General features: G+C 44.9%; 1 protein-coding gene across 2 annotated transcripts in view; it reads left to right on the top strand.

The window, feature by feature from the left end:
• The first annotated feature begins 699 nt into the window (after positions 1 to 699).
• Papss2 (3'-phosphoadenosine 5'-phosphosulfate synthase 2) overlaps positions 700 to 13,487 on the top strand; it is a 71,249-nt gene continuing 58,461 nt past the window's right edge. Inside the window, exon 1 of one of the 2 annotated variants that reach the window (XM_040745451.1) lies at positions 700 to 857. In XM_040745451.1, coding sequence (XP_040601385.1) covers positions 831 to 857 — 27 coding nt within the window. In that variant the 5' untranslated portion in view covers positions 700 to 830. The remainder of the gene's footprint in view (positions 858 to 13,487) is intronic. The other variant, XM_040745450.1, reaches the window with a different exon arrangement.

Raw genomic sequence — 13,487 nt, 5'->3', positions numbered from 1 at the left:
CCAGCCTCCAGGTCTGGGCCTGCAGACTTGACTTTCTCTCTTCCTTCCTTCCTTCCTTCCTTCCTTCCTTCCTTCCTTCCTTCCTTCCTTTCCTTCTTTTTTTCTGTGACACCTAACAGTAAGTCCTCTGATGGGTCTGTACCACTGTGGGCTGGACAGGACCCCGGACCACGAAGCCAGGAATAATTAATTCACAAACTTCGTGTTATCTGTTCTTTTGTTGTAATGGTGCCGGGCGGCTGGGGGTCACACTTTGCATCAGCTTTGAATCCCCTCTCTTGGAATATAATGTGGGGAAATTCTAAATATCTCAGTAACCTCATTTGCCAAATGGAGAGAAAGAACAAGCTGCCCGAAGCCTGGTCACGATGGTGGCATGTGCACACAGTACCAGGGAGTGCAGAGTAAGCATCCCTAAGGTTTAAGTACAGCTTAGCTGTGAGTTCCACAGCTTCAAGCCCGGTGGCCTCAAATGTGCTCTCCCTTAACTCAGTACACTCCAGAGTCCCGGGGATTCATGCAGGATGCGAGATGGAGTGGACTGTGAATGATGCTCCCAGGGTCCAGAGCTTGTCCTAGACCTGAGCTGGCGGGACGCCAGCGGGGAACCCCGCCCTGGCGGCTGCCGGGTCCCCGGGGCTGGGCGCTGCTGGCGGAGCCGACGGGGCGGAGAGGAGCGCGGCGAGGAGGAGGAGTAGGAGAAGGGGGCCGGTCAAGGGAAGTGCGACGTGTCTGAGGAGCCTTTTTATACCTCCTTCCCTGGAGCCCGGCAGCCACCGCCGCCATCCGCGTCTCTGCGTCCTGGACCCGGGCTCCGCCACAGCCGCAGCATGTCGGGGGTCAAGAAACAGAAGACGGTAGGCTGCCAGCCGCCTGCCTGGCCCTCCCCTCCTGCCCTGTGGACCCGCAGTGGGTCCCGCCCTCCCCGGGAAGCTCCGGAGCAGGGAGGGAAGACACGGGTGCCCGGTGACATGCAGGGACGTGGGGCTAAGCCCGCGTTCCCCTCCCCGGGCTAAGTTCGGGGAGCCCCTAGCTGCCGGGTACCTCTGGGAACCTCCAATCCCTGCCCGCCAGAGCCCTCCTGAGCTTGCGAAGTGGGTCCCAATCAGAAAACAGGACCCGATTGGAGGAAAGTCCCTTCTTCCTCCAGTCTCTGTCCACCCTCCCTGTCTTCCACAGGACCTCCGCGCGCAGAGTGGGTGGTGGGCTGAGCTTCTACCAGGTCTGATCTCTGGCTACACGTCAGGGACAGCCACCGGGGTTCTTCTAACTTTGGGGCCCTTCTTGGAGTGGACTAATGATAGACTTTCATAGAACTGCAATTATCTAGGCTAACTGGAGGAAACTGCATTTCCATACCGGCAGGCTTTAACCCTCTAGCGTGATTATCTCCCTATCGGCATGCGATGGGGGTGGGGGAGCTCCGTTTGATAAGGAAGGAAGATCTGGGGAGGGTTTCCAGAGGCTGCAGTTTTCTTCCCGGCGAATCTGGGCAGTCTCCCTTTTCATGAGAAAGATGAGGGTATACTGAAGTTTCTTCCTCACCCCCACCCCCCGTAACAACTCTGACTCTTTTAAAATTTGCATTCTTAAAAATGACACTGTACCCCAATAAAAGTGGAGGGAAAGCAGTAGTAATCACAGGCTCTGGGTTAGAAGAAACCTCCCAGACAGTATTTGGGTCACTTCAGATGTGGTCTTCGAGCCTTAAATATAATCCCACCCATCTAACCGGCTGCTGAACGCGGGCCACTAACACCACATTGCATGCCTCCAATGACTGTGGTGCTGAGGAAATGGTAAGTCCTCCCAAGCAATTAAACACGTACTTGGCACGTAGTAGGTACTCAATAAATGGTTGCTATTATATGCTACTCATGGGTGTACTTGAGGAATTGTGTTGCTGAGGACTGGGCAAGTGAAAAGGATAGTGGAGGAGTCATGCAGGAACTGGAGGTGTGACAATCAGAAAATACGGTGCTCTGTGTTGGGGGAGGGGGACACACTGGACCAGGGAGAGTGTCCAGGAGGAAGGTGGCATCGCTATGGATGGGACAACAGTTGGAATCCAGCTGCCTCTGATGGGCAATTTCAAAGTAGAGGGACCTTCAGTACTGTATGTAATGTGTTTCATGACTCTGGTTTGTGCTCCTGTATCTCTTGATCAAAGTCTTGTTAGGTGCCAAGTGCTGAATTCCGCTGTAGCAGTCAGTTTTTTAATGTCGGTGGCATTTTAGTCTCACCTTCTCACTTGCATCAAGAACTTCCAGTTCCTAGGAGGAACTTTGTCAAGCATCAGTCGGAAAGTGAACTCTCTTTTTCACACCTCCTGTTAGAAAGAGTCTGTGAAGCACAGGGCTGAGGGCAGGGCCTTTTCCTGGAGGCTGCAGTTACCAGGGAGGACTCTGAGAACCAGCATTTGGTTTTTGTGTTTACACAATTTGAAACTTTTAGTTTATTTTTTGTTGCTGTGTTTCTCCTCCTCCTCCTCCTTCCTTCCTTCCTTCCTTCTTTTCTTCCTTCCTTTCTTTCTTCCTTCCTTCCTTCTTTCCTTCCTTCCTTCCTTCTCCTTCCTCTTCCTCCTCCTTCTATTTTCTTCATTTTGAGGCAGTGATCATTTAATACCCTAAGAGCTGACTGAAGTAGAATTTCCCAACTTTCCCTTGGCCTAACAATTATTTTCCAACAACTATCCCAAATTCCCAAATGGCCCAGGATTTGCTGTTAGTCCTGTCACGGGCTAGCTGTGAGTGCACATGAAATCAAAATCGCTCCAACTGCCAATGTTAACTCAACTAGGTTTTGACACCTTACAGAACAAAACAAACCTTTCCACACATGTGACCTCTGAACTCATCAGTTACGTAGGAAGCAAGTCTTGCCCCCTCAGAAGGCAGCTTAGGTAAGGGCTTGCCTTCATGGACTTGAAGAGACCTTTATGCTGCTTTCTGCCTGGTCAGTAGAGGACAGTTTATTTCTATAATAGCCACCTGAATAGCTTCAGATGTTTGTGGGGCCCCTTCTGTGTGCCTGATGGTGGTGAGTGTGAAAACCTGAGTGGAAGACGTGGGCCGATGACCAGTAAGGATGTATGTAACAAAGAGACCTGAATAGTGCTTTAGCAAATCTTTGTCAACAACCAAACTTCTTTTCCTCAAAGGTTCTGCCTATTTACTGTGTGAATATAGTCTTCCACATTATACCATTCTAGGACCAGTAAATGGTAAAGACTAAATGAAAGAGTGCATGAAGATTATTCATAAGCTCTAGAAATAAAAATCAATGCTCTTTTAATAAAGGAAAGACGGCCACCCCTTCTGTGTCAGTTATCTTTACCATGGAAACAAAGAAACAGATGTCACTCATATCTCTTCTGGCCTTAACTTAACTCTAGCCCTGGCTAATCTCCAGCCCTATCCCGTGTATACACAGATACCCGGGGAAGGACACGCAGGCTGTCTGAGAGACCAGCAAAGAAGGGAAGGCCAAGTCAGGGTCTCTCTTCTTGAGCAGATTATGTTGTGATGCTCTGGAGACAGGCAAGTGAAAATTAAGACTGAGCTATTCCGTTCTTCTCTAGAGGGTGAAACAAGTAGGTGTTGGGAATGCATGGAAGGGGAACTAAACCCTGAGGGCTCTCGGTGGCTCTAGTAATGCTGTGCATTCTCATTACTCAAAAGTTGGTGCTTTATGAAGTAGCTACTTTTAAAACTAGTTGAGCTGGGTGGTGGGTGTGTATGCCTTTAATCCCAGCACTCAGGAGGCAGGGGCAGGTCTACAAGAGCCAATTCTAGGACAAACAACAACAACAAAAACCAGTTGAAGACAGTGGCTAAGTCAAGACATGAATGTGTAGACGAAGCATCTCTGGGTAGAGGGAGCAGCCGGCCCTTGCTAGAGCTGTGCGCTCCAATGCACGAGGCTTCCTCTCATCCCCACAGCACCCCTCACTATGGAAAGTCACTGAGCCTCACCTCCAGGAAAGGAGAAATGTGGGCAGAGCACGGTTCAACTCCAGGTCTGTTGAAGCAGTAATACTAACACTCGGGCTCTTCTGCACCTTCTTCGGGAAGTGACCTTCGCGACTATTGTCTTCTCGTGTGTGAAATGGGATAAGTGAGACTTGATTATCTTTACCATTTGAGACTCAGTCTTATTGTGTAGCGCAGGCTGGTCTCAAACCCACAATCCTCTCGGCTTCACTTCCTGAATGCTGGGATTAGAGGCCTGTGCCACCTTCGTGGCTGACTCCTGTCTTTATTATTATTATACTGTCCTGCTGTGGTTTGGCATAACTAAGAAAGCACGGGTTACTGGGGGCTGAGTAAATGACAACTGTTAGAATGTTTAACAAGAGAACATAAATGCAGGTGTATGGAGCAGACAGTTTGAATACTCACTGTGAAAACCTGGGTGGACAAACACACTTCGGTAACCCAAATGTTGTACTACTGATATTTTTTGCTAGCACACTGGTGAAGACAAGCGGATCACGTATAACTAAATATTGGTCTAACTCTCCTCCACCCTTCCTCTGCCTTTGATTATTTCCAAATGTGCCTTCAAAATCAATGTTTTTCATTTCATGCTATGATTCCCAATAATAGGTCACCTGCTTGGATCTTCACAAACTTAGGGATATTTACCTAAGGCTTATGTCTCTGAGCTAGCTAGCTTTGTCTTTTATCACGTTCCTGTGATGGTTTTCTTCAGGTATAATCAGGTTTAGCTCAACCATGGAACCTTGGGGAATGAGATTCTGAGAGAGGAATCAGTGATGTCAGCTTCAGCCCTAAGAGACTTCTGTTTATTTCAAAATCTGCCACTAAGAGCTAAGGGCACCCATTAGACTGTGTTTGGAACTCTCCAGAGGCCACAGAAAGCCAAGGTAAATAAACTTCAATAGGATGGCAAGTCTGCAGACCTTTAGTGCCCAGGTGGTTTGCTCATGTGACAGCTGAGACAGCAGTGTTCCCAGCGCCCCTAACACTGTTTGGCCCTCAGGAAGTGCCTGAGCCACGTAGAATGAATGAATTCACAGCTGCAAACTGTATCAGGACCTCAACTTAAAATGTGCATTTTTAGTAGATCTGTTACTTGACCCTTTTTATTTTATTCTTATGTATTTGCTCATTTTTCACTAGGGATTTGTCATTATTGCCCCCTAAAAGCTATTTCCCAGAATACCTTGAGGCTATGCACCCTTTCCCAGGAAGGACTTGTTTTTGATCCTGGCTTCACTCCTGGTCCGCAATCATTAGGACATAACCTCACTCGTTTTGAAATACCACCCAGGTGGTGTGAATTAAGAGTTTGTACCTAAGACCTGCCTTGTAGATGCAGCCTTTACAGAAAGTTCTGCGCACCCTGACAAGCCCTTCGTACACCAGCATTGCTGTCCTCCAAGGGCTAGAAGGTGGCTTTATTCTGGTTCGCCCTTATTTTCAGGGCACAACTCTTAGCAGCCCGGCATAACAGGAAAGGGTCTTGTGCGTGTGTCCCACACTTTGATTTCTGTTCTGTTTCTATGAACGAGGCTGCTGCAATTAGTACAAATACGTTCCTGCCAGCAAATATGCCCCGTACGGAAAAAAGTGCCCGCAAACCTTGCTCTTTGGGTTCCCACTTTGTTCCAGATTTCACCCTGGTAGTTTCTTTCCATCCCATAGCTACATTCTGTTTTTAATTAGAGTGTTTTACACTATAACAAGCACTTTTAGTTATTATCTGTAGGAGGCTAATGAATGAAAAAAAAATTAAAAGGAATGGAAACATGGAAGGAACATGGCTGCTCCCGGATATGGTGGAGGGGAAGTTTCATTGGAGATATATGTGAGAGTGTAGTCAGAGGCCAGAGTGGACATGACCAGACTGAACTGTGCCATGTGAGAAGAAGGGGGGGGGGGGAGAAGAAGAGAAAGGAGACCAGGTGCAGCGGCAAGGAGGCCCAAATGTACAAAGGGTTTGAATAACCAAAATGGTTGGATTACATAGGAAAAGCAGCCCAGCTTTCTGGGTTGTGGGGGGGTGGATCCAGGCAGGAGGACCCTGTAACAGGTAGGGACTGAAGGATGCAGGCACCTTGGCCATTTGTCCCAGCTTTGAAACCTAACAGCTAACTCATCACTGTGGAGACACAAGTCCCCGCCTCTTCTCAACTCCAATAATCACTAACACTTCGTGTCCTGCATGCGTCTGGCCACACCTGTGTCTGTCTTAAAACAAATGAACAGAAGAGTTATTTTATTTTTATCTCTGTGTATATGTGTATCCCTGTGTGAGTATATGCCACACGTATGTGCAGTCCAGAGAAGAATGTCAGAGCCCCCGGAACTCTTCTTATAGGCAGTTGTGAGCTTCATGATGTGAGTGTTGGGAACCAAACTCCCGGTCCTCTGTAAGAGCAGTAAGTACTCTTAACCAATGAGCTAGCGTGATCCCCCATGGTGTCACTCTTACAAGGGTATACTCCACGACAAGAGACCTTCAGTTTGCTAAGTAGTCAGAAATAGGAAATCGAATTCTCTTTCCTCTACAAAGCTGGAGGTAGGGTTGTCTATCTAGTCTTTATTCTTAGAGATGCGCATTCCCTGACATGCTCTGTGTGTTGTCATCTCAACATTGTCAACACCTCTCCTCTCTGAGCCTGTAACTTCACTGTGTTGCTCTCGTGTAGCCCTGGGACTCTAAAGTTCCTTGACTTTTCCTCACTATGCTCAGGAGTGTGGGTGGCAGTTTCTGCTCTGTTGTGGCTGTGCTGGGACTCTGAGGAGCACTGGGGACAGTTGATGTTCACCCAGGACTCTTCCCTGTAAGATCAGAAAGACAGCAATGTCCTCACCCTTCAGCATCCCTGAAGCCGATGGTCTCCCTGTCCTCTAAACCTAGAGAAGGAGCTCAGTTCCTCTCCGGGTCACTTTGTCCTCTGAACTCCGCTTGCCTCTCTTCTAATAAAGATTAAACAAAACCTTCCCAGATGGCTGACTGGTTTGTCATAAATCTAGGATTTACTACTGATTTGCTCTTCCTTCACAATGCGGCTTCATAATCACTATTTCCCCCAATTTAGGATAAATAGTACCTATTTATCTTCTCTTTCCACGCAAAAGTTCAAGGTATGTAACTAGCCCCTGTTGATGCCTGGTGTACGTGTCTGTGAGTTTACTGATGAAGTTGGTTCCCAATAATCAGCATTGTGAAAGTGTAACTACTGTCTCAGAGTAGCAAGCTCACCTTGTCTAGTACAAATGTTGGCACTGGTACTAAAAAAATAAAGTGGTCTAAATGTATCTATAAAATACTGCTTCATTCATAATGTTCATTTCTATGCTGCATTAACATTAGTTTTAACTAGTCATTATCTGCTTTCCATATTTCATTATTAACATTTCAATTTTGCCAGGCATGGTGGTGTATAATTTTAATCCCAGCACTCTGGAGGCAGAAGCAAGTGGATCACTGTGAGTTCAAGGCCAGTTCAAGCTAGTTCCAACCCAGCCAGGGCTACACAGTGAGTCCCTGTTACAAAAAAACAAAAAAACAAAAAAAAAAAAAGAAACAAAGAAAGAAAGAAAAGAAATAAATCAATGAAGCAACAATTACTTTTCTTAACCTGTATCTAGTAGATTCTTTTTAAATTATGATACCTGCCTCGTTTATCTATGCCCTGCTTCAATCACTGTTAATGTGTGGACAACTTATGCCTTCACAATTTCCAACAAAACTAGCAACTTAAGACATCAGTGATGGGGCTGGAGAGGCAGTGACTCAGCTGTTAGCAATATATGTTGATCTCCCAGAAGGGTCACTTTCAGTGCCCAGCACCCACATCAGGTGGCTCCCAACAGCCTGTAAATCTAGCTCCATGACACCCAGTGTCTTCTGCTCTGTGGACAACTATGCTCATTACACGCGCACACACACAACACATACAAACACACCATATAGACACACACACACATACCCACATAAGTCAACAATTAAAAAAAATTCTTTTTAGTTCCCTGCTGGAGTCCTCTGTATATGGCTCCCCCTCTGCTCCCAAGGTCTTTATCCTGTCCCTTTTAGGTTCCTGTCAAGTTCTCATTTATGTATTTGTCTGCTGACAAAGCAAATAATGTACTGCATGACTAAGTCAGGAACTCCGCTTGCCACAATTTAGCCTACCTACTGAAGTCCTACATTCCTTATTTGTAGAATGGCTTAAGTCTACTTTAAACATAGTATTTCCTTTTTTCTAAGTGAGGTGCCTGTACCCTTCCCACCCACAATCTTCACGTCCTATGAGCCTTCTGCCCCATAAGTCCTACAGTGGGCTTGAACCAAAAACAGTAGTTTCCAATTGACCTTCTTTATGTATTTAACCCTTCTTTCTACTAAGTTCACTTTTACATGTTTGATGTGGAGGATTGAATCCAATGCCTCATGCAGGGTAAGAAAACAAAATTTCCACTACTGAGATGAACTCTCTGTTCTCACCTTTTAAGACAGAATCTCACTAATCTGCTCAAGCTGTCCTAAACAAACCAAAAAGCAAAAGCTTAAGCTAACTACTCTCTCTCTCTGTTTCTCTCTGTCTCTCTCTGTCTCTGTCTCTGTCTGTCTGTCTCTGTCTGTGTGTGTGTGTGTGTGTGTGTGTTCAATGAATAGTAACACTGCAGAAAATTAAGGACTAACCTCTAAAGTCATGCATTACAGCTGACTCACAGCAATCACAAGCTTTGTTAGGTCCTGGAGCCGTCTTGGTGACAACTCAGTGGCATCACGTTGGACTGCAATCCTAACTACACAGCATACGTCTGGCACTTCTCTTGTTATCAAATGTCCTTTGAAAGTGGCCCTGCTCTCTCCCTACAACTTTGTTTTGATTTCTAGTCACCAAGAAATGTTTTTTTATAAATAAGATAAATATTAATACTACCTCCTCGTTGGTTTATCAGTGAGTGAGTCACGCACATTCCCCACTCAAGGTGAGCACTTTGCTCTAATCTGGAGACAGAAATACAGAACAAAGAACAGTATTTGAAAGATGTAATTTGGCAATGCCAAAATATTCCAGACAGTTTGTCTTCAGAAAAGTGTATTCATGCTTCCTTAAACCCTCTCAAGCCATTTTGGATTGCTTTTTTATTATTTTTTTTCTTAATCTAAAAACAGGGTATCAGGGAAATCCAGTTGCTAGAGCGCTTGCTAAGTATTTGGAAGCCCAGGGTTAGCCCCTGTGTCCATGTTGCAAAACTGGACTTGGTGCTAAAAAGCTTGTAATGGCAGCCCTCAGGAGATGGAGGCAGGGGGATGAAAAGCTGGAGGTCAGACTGGGATACTTGGGACCCTGTCAGAAAGGGAGTGGGGGAAGGGTGGAGGGAGAGAGAGAGAATTGCCTCATGGGCAATACAGATAAAGTCATCCCAGGCAAAAGCTGGACTAGGTTCAGGTGTATGCTCAAACCTCAGGTCAGCGTTATCTGTTCACCCATCCACTGCTGTTGTTTCCCAGGTTCAAGAGGCATCAGGAAGTTGATGACAGTGGTCACAAGGCCCCAGGGTGTATCTGCTTAGTTCACTGAGTCCCCAAAGAGTATTTTCCCCCTCATCTATACCAGTAATTACAGCTCTCAGTCCATTGGGTCCCTATTACCACAGCGTTTTGAGTAGTTACCAAATAGACAAAGAAAAACATTCATAGCCATCCCTTGATTTAAATGAACCATGCAAATAAAAGCTGGATAATAAAATCCTAACCGTGGAGTCTACATGTCTATCTGGCATTTCACTTCTTGAACATGTTTTGTGACAATACAAAATTTGCTTCTACTGTGATCTATCTTTTTAACCAGTATTTATTAAGTGCTTATTTACCTGGCACCAATACTGGGGCATGGTACACATTAGCTCGCTCAGCCCTTACCAAGCCACCAGCAAGTGTATGACCAACAGTCTAGAGGAAGCTTACTCAGCTGAAGTGAGTGCGTCTTCAGAGTCACTCACAGAAGCAGCTTGCTAGCTTCTCCCTAATTAAGTTGTTAATGTCACAGAGGGAGTGAGGCTCGATGCCAAGTAACAAGCCCAGTTGGCTCACAGAACTTATGATATATTAGCGCCTCATTTGAACAATATTTTGGCAGGTACCTACCCCTAATATCTCAAGACAATAATAATGAATTCAAATTAGAAGGCATCCCTCAGCACTTTTTTAAAAGAGTAAATGGTACAAATGAGTGGATATATTCTGTTCCCATTATCAGACACATCTTCTTTTCTCAGGGTGGCAGGAGTGAGTCAACTTTCCTAGAATGGGCAGTGATTTCTATGGCTTAGCCTTACTGCTTTGCTAGTATTCAGTGAATATGGACAAAATGGTTTGTTTCCATGAAAGCAGGCAGTCTGTGAGTCAATCACAGTTTATAGATGATAAGAGAAAACTGGAAACTAGACCAGTCAAAATTTGACCCAACGGCTGAAGAGCTCACGCCACCAGATCTACTTCCATTTCCCTGGGAAGCCGTGAAGTTACTAGAAGTCACGAGGTTGTGAAAGGCATCTGATGTAACGTTTGCAAGAGAAATCTGGGACATCATTTTCTTCTAGCATAGTATGAGGAAGTTTCAAATGTTTTGTCAATACTGAATCAACATTGCTAGGCTGGGTGCTAAGAAAATCTAAGTTCCCACTCCTTAAAGCCCACTGTGGAAGAGCACAGAGTCCATGTTTGTTGTGGAGGAGGGAAGCGGCTGAGTATGTTACAGGAAGTAAAACTGGAGTTTTTACTGGAGAAGAATTATACTATTTAAACGAAAGGAATAGTGGTCACTGTGTAAATATTGACTTTCACTGCCCATGACTTCACAATGGAACTCAAAAGTCTACCAGGAGGATGCATCCTCTTGGTACAGCCACGTTAAATGAATGAGGAGACGTGGGTTCCCATCCTTTATTTTTTTCCCCTCAGTGTTGACACAAAGTGTTGTGAACATCTCTTGTGTTATTAATTCTCTTTGAGAATGTAAACTCCCTGGGGATTCGGAAAGGGCACACTGTAAATCTGAAGGACTTGGCTAAGTAGGAGAAGGGAGGTAGCATTTATACAAGGCCTTTCCATAAAGTGCCCCAGCTCTTCCTCACGGTAATCTGTGAAGTAGTTGACATTCTTAGAGTCTTTTGCCCTGTTTTCAGCCAGCCCTACCCTCCCAGTTAATAGGATAGATGTAAAAGATATTACAATTGTGAGAGTGGACACTTGGGTTATTTATACACGTTTCAATTTTGTCTGTGTGAATACAGATTAATGAAGTGAAGACATTAAAAAAACTGGGGTCACACTGAAAATTATTTTCCTCAGGGACTATTTGGAAAGTTGTATAAACTTCAGAAGATGTGGATTTTAGCAAATGTCATTAATTGGCAATAAATGTTAGCTTGGATAAGGCCCGGTGGCTAGGTTTAGAAACAGTAGTCTTTGGACTCAAACTCACCATTTCACCTTAGTAGTACAAGGCTTTATTGTTCCCGTGAATGAATGCATGTACTCAAGTATAAGTGTACTTCCAAATAACTGCTGCAACTGACATGTAACTCTAGACCTTGCCTTGTTCTTTATGTAAGTGCCTCACAGTTGAGCATTCATGAGTTACAAGGTCCCAAAGGCCAACAAGCTCTTGGTCTGTTCTGGGATGTTCTGGAGGTTACATTGGCATTTTTCTGCCTCAGCAAAGATTCATAATCTTCTGTGGTTCAAGGAGCCCATGTCATATACACAGCCTGATTAATAGAACCAATTGGAAAAAACAAAACTTAAGCAAATACACACAGGTAACACAACACAGCTGACCGCAGAGGTGAGTATTGGGGGCCACACTGATCCCTATTGAACCCTCTGTGCAAAGGGAATCGCACATTTCAGGAGCCTCAGTGTGAAGCGCACTGTGTTTCCATGAGGGTAACTGTCCCCTCGTATTAGAGCGGGGTTCCTCTGGGTACACATGACTCTTTATTTCATCATACTTGTCAAGACTTCATTCATGCACTTTACTAATTATTCTGGCAGCTCTCTGTAAAGAGAGATCACTTGTCATAGATGAGGACACTAAATTAAAAAGATGAAACAAATGGTCAGCTGATAGAAGCCTAAACTTCCTCTCAGACACAGAACAGCTAGAAATACCAGAATGGTATTTATAATGAAGGGCCCTTCTCATCGTGAAGTGAACCATGAAATGGCCTTGCTTTCTTCAGAAGGCCCAAGGTTACAAACTGTTATAAACACGTGGATCGATTCACCTAATTATGCTTATTTTTATGTGGTTCAAATCCAACCCTTGCTTCCTTTGGTAGCCTAAGTATTTCTTTATTTTTAGAAGGTTTAAGGAAAAATCAAAGAGGGACTTCCTCCATGATTCACAGCATGTGAGACATATGAGAAATTAAAATTTCCGTGTCTATAAATAAACCTCGCTGGCACACAGGATGCTCATTTTAAGATAGCCACAGCTGCTCTCAAAATGGTTTGTCACCGAATCTGTGATTCTTGCAAAGCTCAGGATATATGCTGTTGGACACCTCAAGAAGTGTTTGCCAACTTCTGCTGTGGGCCGCTGGGGGTTCTGTGTTCCCTCCTGATGACGATGATGAGGCCTACAGGACATTAGCACTTGCTCAGCTGGAGGTGGCTGCATTTGGAGAGCTTTATCAGCCTCGCTACATTGCCACTGTTTAGTTTTTAAAAAGATATACGCTGCTTTAGAATTTTTGTGAAACTTTTTCCCGTTTCCTATTAGTATTGTTCAGGTTCTTTAACTACAATATTCTCTTTGTAGAGATCTGTGGGATTATCTTTTTAAAAATACATTTAATGTATTTATCTGTTGGTTGTCTATGGGGGGCATGAAGTTCTTTGCCATGTGTAGAGGTCTGAGGACAACTTGTAGTAGTTCACTCTGTCCACTATGTCTGTCCTGGGACTTGAACTCAAGTTGTTAGGCTTGGTAACAGACGCCTTTGCCCACTGAGTCATCTTGCCAGCCCAATTTATAAAGTGTTATTTCTATAAAGATCCATGAGGGTTCGGGGTCTGTCTTAATGAAGAGGTTACTGTTTTTTTCTGAATTCTGTGACTCCCCAGGTTTTTGCTTCTAGATGCTGCCCAGAGCTGAATTTGTGACCTTTAGTGACACTTCATTTTATGTCCCTGTCTTGTTTTCTCTTTTCGTCTCTTCCCCTCTGATTTATCAGCTTAGCTGAACATTTTTAAAGAATTGTGTAGAACACTAGAAGTGTGCAAAATGAATAATAAATGCATATGTATTTTAGTTGCAGAGCTCTGCAGAGCCTTCCATTGCTGTCCTGTGTCCAAGAGCCCTTTGCTTTCTGTGTTTTATTGGGGCCTGCCTAGGGTGCTGTAGTCATCTGCAGGGTCAGAGACTAGTTCATGAAGTTACTGAGTATGGCGGGGGGGGGGGGGGGCACACACACCTCCTGGCTACGTCCTCTACC

This window comes from Mesocricetus auratus, unplaced genomic scaffold (genome assembly GCF_017639785.1).
Source record: "Mesocricetus auratus isolate SY011 unplaced genomic scaffold, BCM_Maur_2.0 Super-Scaffold_4256, whole genome shotgun sequence".
NCBI lineage: Eukaryota > Metazoa > Chordata > Mammalia > Rodentia > Cricetidae > Mesocricetus > Mesocricetus auratus.
This window is presented reverse-complemented; position numbering and strand designations above follow the sequence as displayed.